Source organism: Bufo bufo, chromosome 3 (genome assembly GCF_905171765.1).
Source record: "Bufo bufo chromosome 3, aBufBuf1.1, whole genome shotgun sequence".
Taxonomy (NCBI): Eukaryota; Metazoa; Chordata; class Amphibia; order Anura; family Bufonidae; genus Bufo; species Bufo bufo.
In genome coordinates, this window is record NC_053391.1 from 685,211,912 (window position 1) to 685,224,141 (window position 12,230).

Here is a 12,230-nt window from a genome sequence, read left to right on the forward strand (position 1 = left end):
CTCCAGAGCTGCACTCACTATTCTGCTGGTGGCGTCTCTCTGTACATAATTATACTTCCCTTGGGCTCATCTTGATGGGAATGTTACTCTACTTTCCTGGACACTTTGTCACCACTTTCCCCTCAGGGGTGTAATTTTGTTCGCATCACTGGCAGGAGTTTCCGTCCCTCGGCGGTGTCGCTGGGTGATGTGTATATAGGCTCCGTGCCACCAGCCACATCACAGCCACACTGGTGTCACTCTGGGAATCGCATCTTCTGAAGGTGGAGCCATAAACCAGTGATTCAACTGAATAAAAAGTAAATGATCAACTTCTCTGTTTGTCCAGAGCTGCAAAACTTTATCTGTGAAAGTTCCTGGGGCTCCAGTTGCAGATCAGCAGTGTGGCAGGTAAGTGCCCATATAGGGGACTGCTGGTCACATACCTGTGCCCTACATGCCCCCTCTCTCTTCCGTAAGATGATGGGGGTTACTGTCCGTCCTCTTTGTGTTTTACAGCTCAGTGAATCATTTTGTAAATGAATGCAGAACCGGATCATGTTCTTTCTTGCATTTAGTATATACAGATGGAGCAGGGCTGAGTTTGTCAGGTATTTCTTTAGGTACGCAATGTTCGTGCAGACTTGTACTCCCAATGTGACTATGCACAACATTATAATTACATGACTTAAACCTTAGATCACATTTAGCACTGCTACATGGGAAAGCTTGGGCAGTTCAACATGGGCTGTATTCACACCCGTCACCTGCAGGTTGATCTGTCCAATGATGGAGAAAAAGAAGAAGAGATCACACAGTGGATCAGAGCACAGTCAAGTCCTATCAAGTTGTCCTGTGCTGCATCTGACAAACCAAGCTCTGCTGCATCTGATTGTCCTAGCTCTTCTGCATCTGATTGTCCTAGCTCTGCTGCATCTGATTGTCCTAGCTCTGCTGCATCTGACAAATCTAGCTCTGCTGCATCTGATTGATTGTCCTAGCTCTGCTGCATCTGATTGTCCTAGCTCTGCTGCATCTGATTGTCCTAGATCTGCTGCATCTGATTGTCCTAGCTCTGCTGCATCTGATTGTCCTAGCTCTGCTGCATCTGATTGATTGTCCTAGCTCTGCTGCATCTGATTGTCCTAGCTCTGCTGCATCTGATTGTCCTAGCTCTGCTGCATCTGATTGTCCTAGATCTGCTGCATCTTACAAATTCCGCCCTTCTTTATTAGACAACTTTATCTCTACTGCGTGACAAACTTTGCTGTACTGAATCTACCAAGTCAAACTCAACTGTACTGCATATGACAAACTCAGCTCTGTTTATTCTGATTAATTTATCACAGCAATGACCAAGTTAGTTCTGCTATATCTGAAAACCATCATTCTGCAATAGCTGGTAAAAGTCAGCCTTGCATCATCCGATAAAGTGATTTCTGAAATAGGTGACAGTTTTGCTACATTTGGCAAACTCTCTTTTGCAATATCTGACAGACTCAGCTCTGTTGGATGTGAACAATTCAATTCTGCTTCATCTGTAAAACAAAGCACTTCTACATATGGCAAACTTCTCATCCGTACTCTGTTTTGCTACATCTGACATGATTTTTGTAGTTGCCGGCAAACTCAGCTCTGCTTCATCTGATAAACTAATTTCTGATATGGTTGTGGGTTTTGCTACATCTGACAAACTCAGTGCTGCCACAGTCTGTGCTTTAGCTGATATAGAAAGCACTGCTACATCTGGGTTCCGATCCGTGCTTCCGTTCCGCATCAGTGAATGGGTCCGCATCCGTGATGCGAAGTGCACACGGGCCGGTGCCCATGTATTGCGGACCCGCCGAATGCGGGCCGCAATACGGCCACGGGCACACAACGTTCGTGTGCAAGAGGCCTTAGGCAGATTCTACTTTGCTACATCGGATAAACTTAGCCCTACTGCATTTGACAAACCCAGCTCTCCAATCTAACAAATCTGATAGCATGGGCAAAATTATCCCCAAATAAGTTGGCGATTTATTCATGCCAGTAATAATGGTGCAGTGGCAGCGCCAACTGTGTGCCCTCTTTTGAGAAGGGCAGTAAAATACAGATGTAGCAGAGCTGAGCAATCGGAAGTCTTTCTTTGGTCAACTCCCTCAAATCGGTATATCGGTATTTAACCTTAAGTTTCATAAAACCAGATACCTGCGGTCTAACGCTCTGCAGACCCAGAACGTCACGGTTCTACCCCGCAAGTTGTGTAATACCGGAGAAAACAGGTTATTAAGTCAGAAGTGTTACAGGAAACAGCAGAGCCGAAAACTGATACTGGGCTGATGTATCCGGGCACTGAGGAGGTAAATCTAAGCCTCTCATGTGTGATACTGTGTGCTGGGCTGATGTATCTAATCTTATATGTGATATTGTCTACTAAGCTGCTGTATCTAAACCTATCATGTGCAATACAGTCTGCTGAGCTGTGTATCTAATCCTCTCCTGTGTGATACTGTCTGCTGAGCTGTGTATCTAATCCTCTCCTGTGTGATACTGTCTGCTGAGCTGTGTATCTAATCCTATCCTGTGTGATACTGTCTGCTGAGCTGTGTATCTAATCCTCTCCTGTGTGATACTGTCTGCTGAGCTGTGTATCTAATCCTATCCTGTGTGATACTGTCTCCTGAGCTGTGTATCTAATCCTATCCTGTGTGATACTGTCTGCTGAGCTGTGTATCTAATCCTCTCCTGTGTGATACTGTCTGCTGAGCTGTGTATCTAATCCTCTCCTGTGTGATACTGTCTGCTGAGCTGTGTATCTAATCCTATCCTGTGTGATACTGTTTGCTGAGCTGTGTATCTAATCCTATCCTGTGTGATACTGTCTGCTGAGCTGCGTATCTAATCCTATCATGTGTGATACAGTCTGCTGAGCTGTGTATCTAATTCTATCATAAGTGAGACTGCCTGCTGAGCTGTGTATCTAATCCTATCCTGTGTGATACTGCCTGCTGAGCTGTGTATCTAATCCTATCCTGTGTGATACTGTCTGCTGAGCTGTGTATCTAATCCTATCATGTGTGATACTGTCTGCTGAGCTGTGTATCTAATCCTATCATGTGTGATACTGTCTGCTGAGCTGTGTATCTAATCCTATCCTGTGTGATACTGTCTGCTGAGCTGTGTATCTAATCCTCTCATGTGTGATACTGTCTGCTGAGCTGTGTATCTAATCCTATCCTGTGTTATACCGTCTGCTGAGCTGTGTATCTAATCCTATCCTGTGTGATACCGTCTGCTGAGCTGTGTATCTAATCCTATCCTGTGTTATACCGTCTGCTGAGCTGTGTATCTAATTCTATCCTGTGTGATACTGTCTGCTGAGCTGTGTATCTAATCCTATCCTGTGTGATACTGTCTGCTGAGCTGTGTATCTAATCCTCTCATGTGTGATACTTTCTGCTGAGCTGTGTATCTAATCCTATCCTGTGTGATACTATCTGCTGAGCTGTGTATCTAATCCTATCATGTTTGATACTGTCTGCTGACATGATGTATCTAAGCCTATGAAACGTGATACTGTCTGCTGAACTGCTGCATACAAGCCTATTATGTGTGATTCTATCTGCTGTGTATCTAATCCAATGTTTAGAAGATACAGTTATGCTTCTCATGTGCGATACTGTCTGCCAAGCCCACTGTATCTAAGCCTATCATGAGTGATACCGTCTACTGAGAAGGTGTAACTAAGGCTACTTCCACACTAGCGTTTTTTGCGGATCCGTCAATGGATCCGGTTGTATTATGTCTTCTACAGCCATGACGGATCAGTCCCCATTGACTTACATTGTGTGCCAGGACGGATCCGTTTGGCTCTGCTTCGTCAGGCGGACAGTAAAACGCTGCAGGCGGCCTCCAGAGCGGAATGGAGACTGATCGGAGGCAAACTGATACATTCTGAGCGGAACCTTTTCCATTTAGAATGCATTAGGGCAGGAATGGCCAACCTGCGGCTCTCCAGCTGTTGCAAAACTACAACTCCCAGCATGCCTAGACTGCCTACAGCTATCAGCCTATAGCAGGGCATGGTGGGAATTGTAGTTTTACAACAGCTGGAGAGCCGCAGGTTGGCCATCCCTGCATTAGGGCAAAACTGATCCGTTTTGGGCCGCTTGTGAGAGCCCTGAACGGATCTCATAAACGGAAACCAAAACGCCAGTGTGAAAGTAGCCTTAGCCTCCCGTGTGTTTTACTGTCTACGGAGCTACTGTCGCTAATCCTATTATATGAGAAATTGTCTGCTGAGCTGTGTATCTAAGCTTATCATGTGTGATACTGTCTGCTTAGCCGTTATTAGAAATATCCTGCTTATGAAATAAGTGATTCTGATGGTAGACATATTTATGAAATTGCCGGTTGTGTAATTCTCTGAAATAGGAATGTGTGTTCATAAAGCTACACGTAAGCCCAAGCAGCTTAACATATTTGATCATGTTCCTTTAAGAAATGTAAGATGAATTACAAGATGCGTGCTGCCCTGCTAGCTACAGCCATACGGTATAATAATAAGACGATAAAACCTCTTTCCTTGTGGGATGCCGCTGTGCTGTGTAGGCCTGAGGCCAGTGCGCCCTCTGACAACTTTGTACTTTCTATTAGAGTATTTTTACTAAATTAGTAGGTGGAGCATTTCAACCAAAACAAGTCAATTAACAGATAACATCAGAACCGGTGACATCGGCTTATAAATAGTAAGCGAAAACCCCATGCTGTGGGTGTGGGATGATACTGAGCGAGCAAAACCGGATAGAGTCGGCAGCTCATGGCTCAGACTCGCGCTGAAATTGCAGGGCAGATTCTTTTTATGGGATATCATAACTTAAGCAGAAGATCCATGATTCATAGATATGAAATGCTCCAGCATGGCTATAAAAGCCATACTTTAAGGATATGTTCACATTCCTGCTGTTTTCCAGTTCGCTATCAAGTTGCAGAGCTCTGCATTTTTCTGATTTCTCAGGGTACCGCCATGGATTCACAACAACCCCTTTTCACTCTATTTTGTTCTAATGCCTTTCATTGCCCAAAAAGAATTTCTTACAATAATATACTGAAATTCCAGAGCAGATTTTCTTTATGGGATGTCATATCTTAAGGAAAGGATTCATGATACACAGTAATATGAAATGCAATAGAATGGCTAAAAAAGACATACTGTACTTTAGGGTATGTTTACAATCCAGCTTTCTAGTTAGCTCTGAGGCTGTAGGTCCTCATATTTCTCTGATTATACTCATAGCAGCCCATAATGTCTGGATACATAGGGTACCGCCATGGGTTCACAGCAATATCCTTCTCACTCTATTTTGTTCTAATGTCGTTCATTGCCCAACAAGTGTTTCTCACAACATGATACTGAGATCTAAAGGCATGCTTTATCTTTGAGATGTCATGTCTTAAGGAAAAGAGCAAAATACACTTATACAGTATTAGTTGAAGGAGTATGGCTATAAAAGACATACTTTAAGGGTATGTTCACAATCCTGTTGTTTTCCAGTTTCTCTCAGGCTATAGTTTCTCACATTTCTATCCATAGAAGCCCATAAAGTTTGGATTTATAGGGTACCGCCATGGGTTCACACCAACCCCTTTTGCACTCTGTATTGTCCTAATGCCTTTTATTGCCCAACAAGTGATTCTCACAATATTGTGACATGTTAGTGATCTGATTATGACTCAAATACATACACATAGATTGTAGATATCCAAGGAAAGAATGCAGCTATTACCATTGTCAACAAGTACATAGACACAGCAGATTGTATGAGGTTGTGTAAGCTTAGAGCACTAATAGGGGATTTCCAGAATTAGTAAAACATGGCATCACTCCTATCCATGGTTTGTGTCTGGCATCCCAACTCAGATCCATTAAACTAATGGCATAATACAAAAAACAAGGTGTTAACAGGTGTGGCACTTCAAAAAAGCAGCCACTAACAACTTTTTGGATAATGTAATATATAGGGATAAGCGAATCGACTTCGGATGAAACATATCATCTTTTGTCATCTAACATATCTTTTGTTCCTTATCATGCTTCTTCATCAGGATTGCAATCACATGGAAAACCAATAGAAAAAAATGGAAGTAAAGAAACTGTGTCACTCAGAATCCAACTCATCCTGTAAAGTGGTGTAAAGGTGAGTCTGAGGTCAGGGGGGCTCCATCCAGTAGAAAAGTGCTGATCTCTTACTGTTGTGCAGCAACTGGTTTACTAGAGGGAAGGCAATGGGGTCTAAACACACCCCCTTGACCATCAAAGAGGGTTTCCATCAAAATAGTTATCAACTATCCTAAGGATAGGGTTTGTTTCTAATCGCCGATGACCTAACTGCTGGGACCCCCACTGATCATAAGAATGGCACTCTATTATCCTCTGTTTGGAGTGGTGGTTTCAAATGTGCAGCACTGCTCCATTCAACCTGGCTATCTCTGTCAGTCCCACAGACTTTGAATGGAGCAATAGTGCACATGCATGACCAACGCTCCAAGTGGGGAACAATCTGTGGGGGTCCCAATGGTTAGGTGATAGGTGTTGATTATGGAAAAAGCATTAGGCATGGTAAATATTAACTAGTCTGATCCCTGGTCGTCTCAAAATCTGCCAGGTAGGTCCTTGAATGGAAACATGTTGATTCTGCATTTGGTCTGTTAACATTAAAACCTGCATTGCTATGATGATATCCCAGGAATCAATGTAAAAGAATGGGCAGGGGCATTGTGTCTCTTGGAGCTCTTGAATGTGAATCACAGACATCTTTGACTAGAAAATTCAAGGGAGACACAAATTCTGCCTATCCTTTCTTTTGGCAATGGGTGTGGAACCACTGTGTCAACCAACAGACTTGACTTTGGGCTACTCCTAAGAGCGTTATCATGGCAGTCCCCTGATTTTCACTCCTTAACCCCTATGTAGGGGAGCCACTAGGCTGCTACCTCTTGGAGAAGTCTCTGTATGATTGACAGATGATCCATAGTGGACAAGAGACAACGGTGCAGGGCACCAGAGGGGTTAGGCAAAATCGTAATCGGGGACAAGCCTAGGTCAGGGCAGGTATTGTATGTGAAACACAGTAAATGGTCCAAGGTCAGGATGGGCAGCAAAGGGTCAATATGGAGGTCAGGCACAGGTTAAGCTGCAGAGAGTCACAATCTAGGAAATGGGAGGAGAGTCAGTACATAGGCAGACAATAGAAACAGTACACTTTCACAGGATACTAGAAACCTAGTGATCTTATCGCCCAGACACCCTTCCACAGGGAAAGTGCCTTAAGTACCCCAAGTTAGACATCCGTAGGCTGGAGCCGATTAGGGTGTGTTCACTGCGCATTTTGGAACCGTAGGGAGCATGCACACTACTATATCTATTTGATTTTAATATGTTTTGTAGTTGAAGTTTTTTCTACTGTCACCTAATTTGAACTGATGAGGAGCTTGGTAGAGGTTGAGTGCCCCAAGTCTTTGTCTTACTGGACATGAAGGCTTTAGAATTGTTAAAACTCTTTGTACTATTTCTATAATCTCCTTCCTCATTGACTTTTTCAGTCACTTGCCTTGCTCCATGGATGACGATCTTGAAGAAAAGAACTTGACCTACCGATGTATCTTTGATGAAGACTTCAAGTATATCCTCCTTCCCGCGTCTTACGCTATTGTATTTGCCTTTGGCTTCATCCTCAACATCTTCTCCCTCTACATCTTCATATTTCGGATTCGTCCATGGAAAGTGGTCAACATTTTCATGTTCAACCTGGCGCTGTCAGACTTCCTGTACACTTTGTCTTTACCATTGTTGGCATATTATTACTCCAAAGCCAACGACTGGCCCTTCACTGAGCCCTTGTGCAAGATTGTCCGTTTCCTCTTCTATACCAGCATGTACTGTAGTATCCTCTTCTTACTGTGCATCACAATTTACCGATTCCTGGCGGTTTGCTACCCCATGCAGTTTCTACGTTGGGGCCACATCCGTTATGCAAGGATAGCCTCAGTTTGCATCTGGATTGTCGTGGTTGCCATGCAATCTCCTACGTTTTATTTCGTCACCATCTCCACCAGTGACAATCATAACAGCACCGTTTGCCACGATACCTCCAGCATTGAACTTTTTGACCAGTTTGTCAATTACAACACCGTCAACCTGGCCTTGCTCTTCTGTGTCCCCTTCACCATTCTCATCTCTTGCAACTCCTACATGATTTATGTTCTCACCAAGCCAATGGAGAACAACTCTCAGAACACCAAGTCCAAGAGGAAGTCCATCAAGATGATCATCACAGTAATGTTGGTCTTCATCATCTGTTTCCTGCCATTTCATGTCACCAGGACTATGTACTACTATTTCCGTAAGGTGGACACTGCACCGTGTGCCACGTTAGAGGCGGTTAATGTGGCCTACAAATCAATGCGACCTTTGGCCAGCGCCAACAGCTGCATTGACCCAATCTTGTACTTTCTAGTTTGGAGGTTCAGGTTAAGACCGAACAGTTCTTAAAATCTGTGAACTGATACAATGTTATGTATGACTATTGTTATTATATAAACTGGTTTATTATACTTTTAATACATGTGCGGTAACTGTCCAAGGACCTTACATGCTTGGGACAAACAAGGTGACAAACTGTAGACAACCAAGACCATCGGACATTGCAGGGCACCTGTAGTGTAGTGTAGTAGGGAGCATCAGCCTGCAAGATAGCACCACTGACCTGGGTTCATGTAGTTTATTTGTTGCTCTCAGTTATTTCCATCAGTTATTGTAAGCCAAAACCAATAGTGAAGCCTCCTCAGATATAAGGTACAATGGAAAGATCTGGACCTGTTCGGGTTTTGGTTCACAATAACTGATAGAAATAACTGACTAAATAACTGATGTGTGAACTCTGCCTAAGGCTACATGCACACGAACGTGTTTTGGTTCCGCATCCGAGCCGCATTTTTTGCGGGTCGGGTGTGGACCCGTTCACTTCAATGGGGCCGCAAAAGATGCGGACAGCACTCCGTGTGCTGTCTGCATCAGTTGCTTCGTTCCGTGGTCCGCAAAAAAAATTGAACATGTCCTATTCTTGGCCGTTTTGCGGACAAGGATAGGCATTGTTACAATGGATCTGCAAAAAAACGGATGCCATAAGGACGTCATCCGTTTTTTTGCGGATCTGCAATTTGAATACCGGAAAACACATACGGTCTTGTGCATCTAGCCTAATCAGAATAAGAGTCTTGCAGGTCGGATACCTTTTAATGGCTATCAAAAATAGAAACAACAATGTTACATAGCAAGTTTTTGAGACAACTCACATCTGAAGAAACAGCACTATATATAAATATACAAAAAGAGCAGAGACATGGTGTAATGAAAGGACATAGGAAAAATAGCAGAATAAAAAAAAACTGGAGAACGAGTCCTACAATATCTTCCAGATAAGGGGTGTGAAAGTTTTATAGTCTCTAAATTAATGTTATCTCAGACTCCTGGTGCCCTCACTATTTCTGGAGTAGATTTATTTATTTATTTTATTATTATTATTATTATTATTATTATTATTCTTAAAGTGCCATTCATTCCATAACGCTGTACATATGATAAGCAGTGCACATACATAATACAGACAATTGCACTAAGCAGGAACAAGACGAGTTACAGACTGGTACAGAAGGAGAGAAGGCTCTGCCCGCGAGGCTTACAATCTACATGGTATGGGAGAAGGACACAGTAGGTGAGGGTGAAGCTGGTCATGGCGGTATACAGGCAGCAGGGTCACCGGTTGTAGGCTTGTCTGAAGAGGTGGGGTTTCATGTTTCTTTTGAAGGATTCCACTGTAGGTGAGAGTTTGATATGTTGGGGGTAGCGAGTTCCAGAGTGTGGGGGATGTACGGGAGAAATCTTGGAGGCGATTGTGGGAAGAAGTGATAAGAGGAGAGGAGAGAAGGAGGTCTTGTGAGGATCGGAGAGTGCGTGTGGGGATGTATCGGGAAAGTAGCTCAGAGATGTAGGGAGGGGACAGGTTGTGAACGGCCTTCTATGTATTTGTTAGTATTTTGAACTGAATTCGCTGGACAATGGGGAGCCAGTGAAGGGATTGGCAGAGGGGAGAGCCAGAGGAGTAACAGAGTGAGAAGTGGATTAGTTGGGCAGCAGAGTTGAGGATAGATTGGAGGGGTGCGTGAGTGCTAGATGGAAGGCCACAGAGGAGAATGTTGCAGTAGTCTAGGCGGGAGATGATGAGGGCATGTACAAGCATTTTTTGCAGATTTAAAGTTAAGGAAAGTGCGGATGCGGGAGATGTTTTTGAGTTGGAGGCGTCAGGTGGTGGAAAGGGCTTGGATGTGCAGTCGGAAGGAGAGGGCAGAATCCAAGGTCACTCCAAGGCAGCAGACTTGGTTGACCGGGGCGAGTGTGCAGCTGTTGATCGTGATAGATACAGTAGGTCTGTTAGGGAGGTTGAGCAAGATGGGGCAAAGATGATTAATTCTGTTTTATCCATCTTAAGTTTTAGAAAGCGAGAGGAGAAGAAGGAGGATAGGATATGGAAGATAGACATTGTGGGATTCTAGATAATAAGGTGGTGATGTCTGGACCAGAGAGGTAGATTTGTGTGTCGTCATCATAAGAGTGATACTGAAAGTCATAGGACTCTGAGATGTCCCAGGCTGAAAGTGTAGATAGAGAAGAGCAGGGGTCCTAGGACAGAGCCTTGCGGGACACCAACAGAGAGGGAATGAGACGAGGAGGTGGTGCGGGAGTGGGAGATGCTAAATGTCCGTTCTGTGAGGTATGATGTGATCCAGGAGAGGGCCAGGTCAGTGATGCCAAGAGATGAGAGAGTTTGCAACAGGAGGGAGTGGTCAACAGGGTCAAAGGCAGAGGACAGGTCAAGGAGAAGGAGGACAGAGTGTTGTTTTTTGGTTTTGGCTATTAGTAGGTCATTGGTGACTTTGGTAAGGGCAGTCTTAGTCGAGTGGTGGGGTCGGAAGCCAGATTGTAGCCGGTCAAAGAGGGAGCAGGAGGAAAGGTGAGAGGACAGTTCAGAATGGACATGTTTTTTAAGTAGCTTTGAGGCATACAGAAGAAGTGATATGGGGCGATAACTGGACAAAGAAGATGGGTCAAGTGAAGGCTTTTTTGAGGATGGGTGTAATGGTAGCATGTTTAAAAGCAGAGGGGAAGACACCAGAGGTTAGTGATAGGTTAAAGAGATGAGTTAGGGCTGGGATAAACACTGTGGTGAGGTTAGGTATGGAATGGAATGGGATTGGGTCAAGTGCACAGGTGGTGAGATGTGATCTGGAGTGTAGAGTAGAGAGTTTTTGCTTCTGTAATGGTGGACAAGTGGGTTTTGGGAGAAGAGGACCGAGCAGTTGTGTAGAGGGTGGTCTGTGGGGACTGTGTAGTGAAGCTTTCTCTGATGTTGACTATCTTTTGTTTGAAGTATGCGGCAAAGTCCTCAGGTGAGATGAGAGGAGAGGGTGGGGCCGCTGGGGGGGGGGGGTGGAGAAGGGAGTTAAAAGTGGTAAAAAGTTGTTTAGGGCTGTGTGACAGGGAAGATATGAGAGATGAGAAGTCGCCTGTTTTGCATCAGGATTTGAGGATTTAAATATGAGGAGGGATTGCTTGTATGTGGTGAAGTGATCCTTAGAATGGGATTTCTTCCATCGCCGCTCAGCAGCCCTGGAAGCTTGTCTGAGTTTTTTGGTCAGGTTGGTGTGCCAGGGTTGTCTGTTGATTTTTCGGGTTTTGTTGTGTGTGAGGGGGGGCAACAGTGTCCAGAGCTGTACTTATTGTGGTGTTATACAGGGTGGTGGCAGCATCTGGGTCTTGGAGGGAACAGATGGTAGAGAGTGGGAGAAGAGAGTCAGAAAGCAAGCGAAAGTTGAGATGTTTAAGGTTCCTGCGGGGGTGTGCTAGTGTGTGGACCGGGGGAGCAGCAGAAGAGACCAATAAAGAGAAGGTGAGTAGGTTGTGGTCGGATAGGGGGAGAGGCAAATTAGAAAGGTTAGATAGGGAGCAGAGGCAGGTAAAGATAATATCCAGAGTGTGACCATCTCTGTGGGTGGAAACTGAAGACCACTGTGATAGGCCGAAGGAGGAAGAGAGTGATAGGAGTTTAGAGGCGGCCGAGTGGCAGGTGTCAATAGGGATGTTGAAGTCACCCATGATGATAGTGGGGATGTCGGCAGAAAGAAAGTGTAGTAGCCAGGTGTTAAAGTGGTCA

The 12,230-nt window shown here is 44.4% G+C and overlaps 1 protein-coding gene across 5 annotated transcripts; it reads left to right on the plus strand.

Moving 5' to 3' along the window:
- Positions 1–263: 263 nt before the first annotated feature.
- LOC120996526 (P2Y purinoceptor 2-like) lies at positions 264–8,581 on the plus strand. 5 transcript variants are annotated; one of them, XM_040426484.1, is made up of 4 exons: positions 328–390; positions 2,166–2,321; positions 6,067–6,158; positions 7,564–8,581. In XM_040426484.1, the coding sequence occupies exon 4, from the start codon at positions 7,580–7,582 to the stop codon at positions 8,510–8,512; it is 933 nt and encodes a 310-aa protein (XP_040282418.1). In that variant the 5' UTR covers positions 328–390; positions 2,166–2,321; positions 6,067–6,158; positions 7,564–7,579; the 3' UTR covers positions 8,513–8,581. The 5 variants fall into 5 exon arrangements, with proteins under 5 accessions (XP_040282416.1, XP_040282418.1, XP_040282419.1 ...); XM_040426485.1 differs by lacking the exon at positions 328–390 and adding an exon at positions 808–826; XM_040426486.1 differs by lacking the exon at positions 328–390 and adding an exon at positions 4,620–4,709 and having other exon boundaries at positions 2,152–2,321.
- The last annotated feature ends 3,649 nt before the right edge of the window (positions 8,582–12,230 follow it).

Bases quoted from the DNA above. Each gene is read 5' to 3' on its own strand.
- LOC120996526 (XM_040426482.1), top strand. From the start codon at position 7,580: ATGGATGACGATCTTGAAGAAAAGAACTTGACCTACCGATGTATCTTT.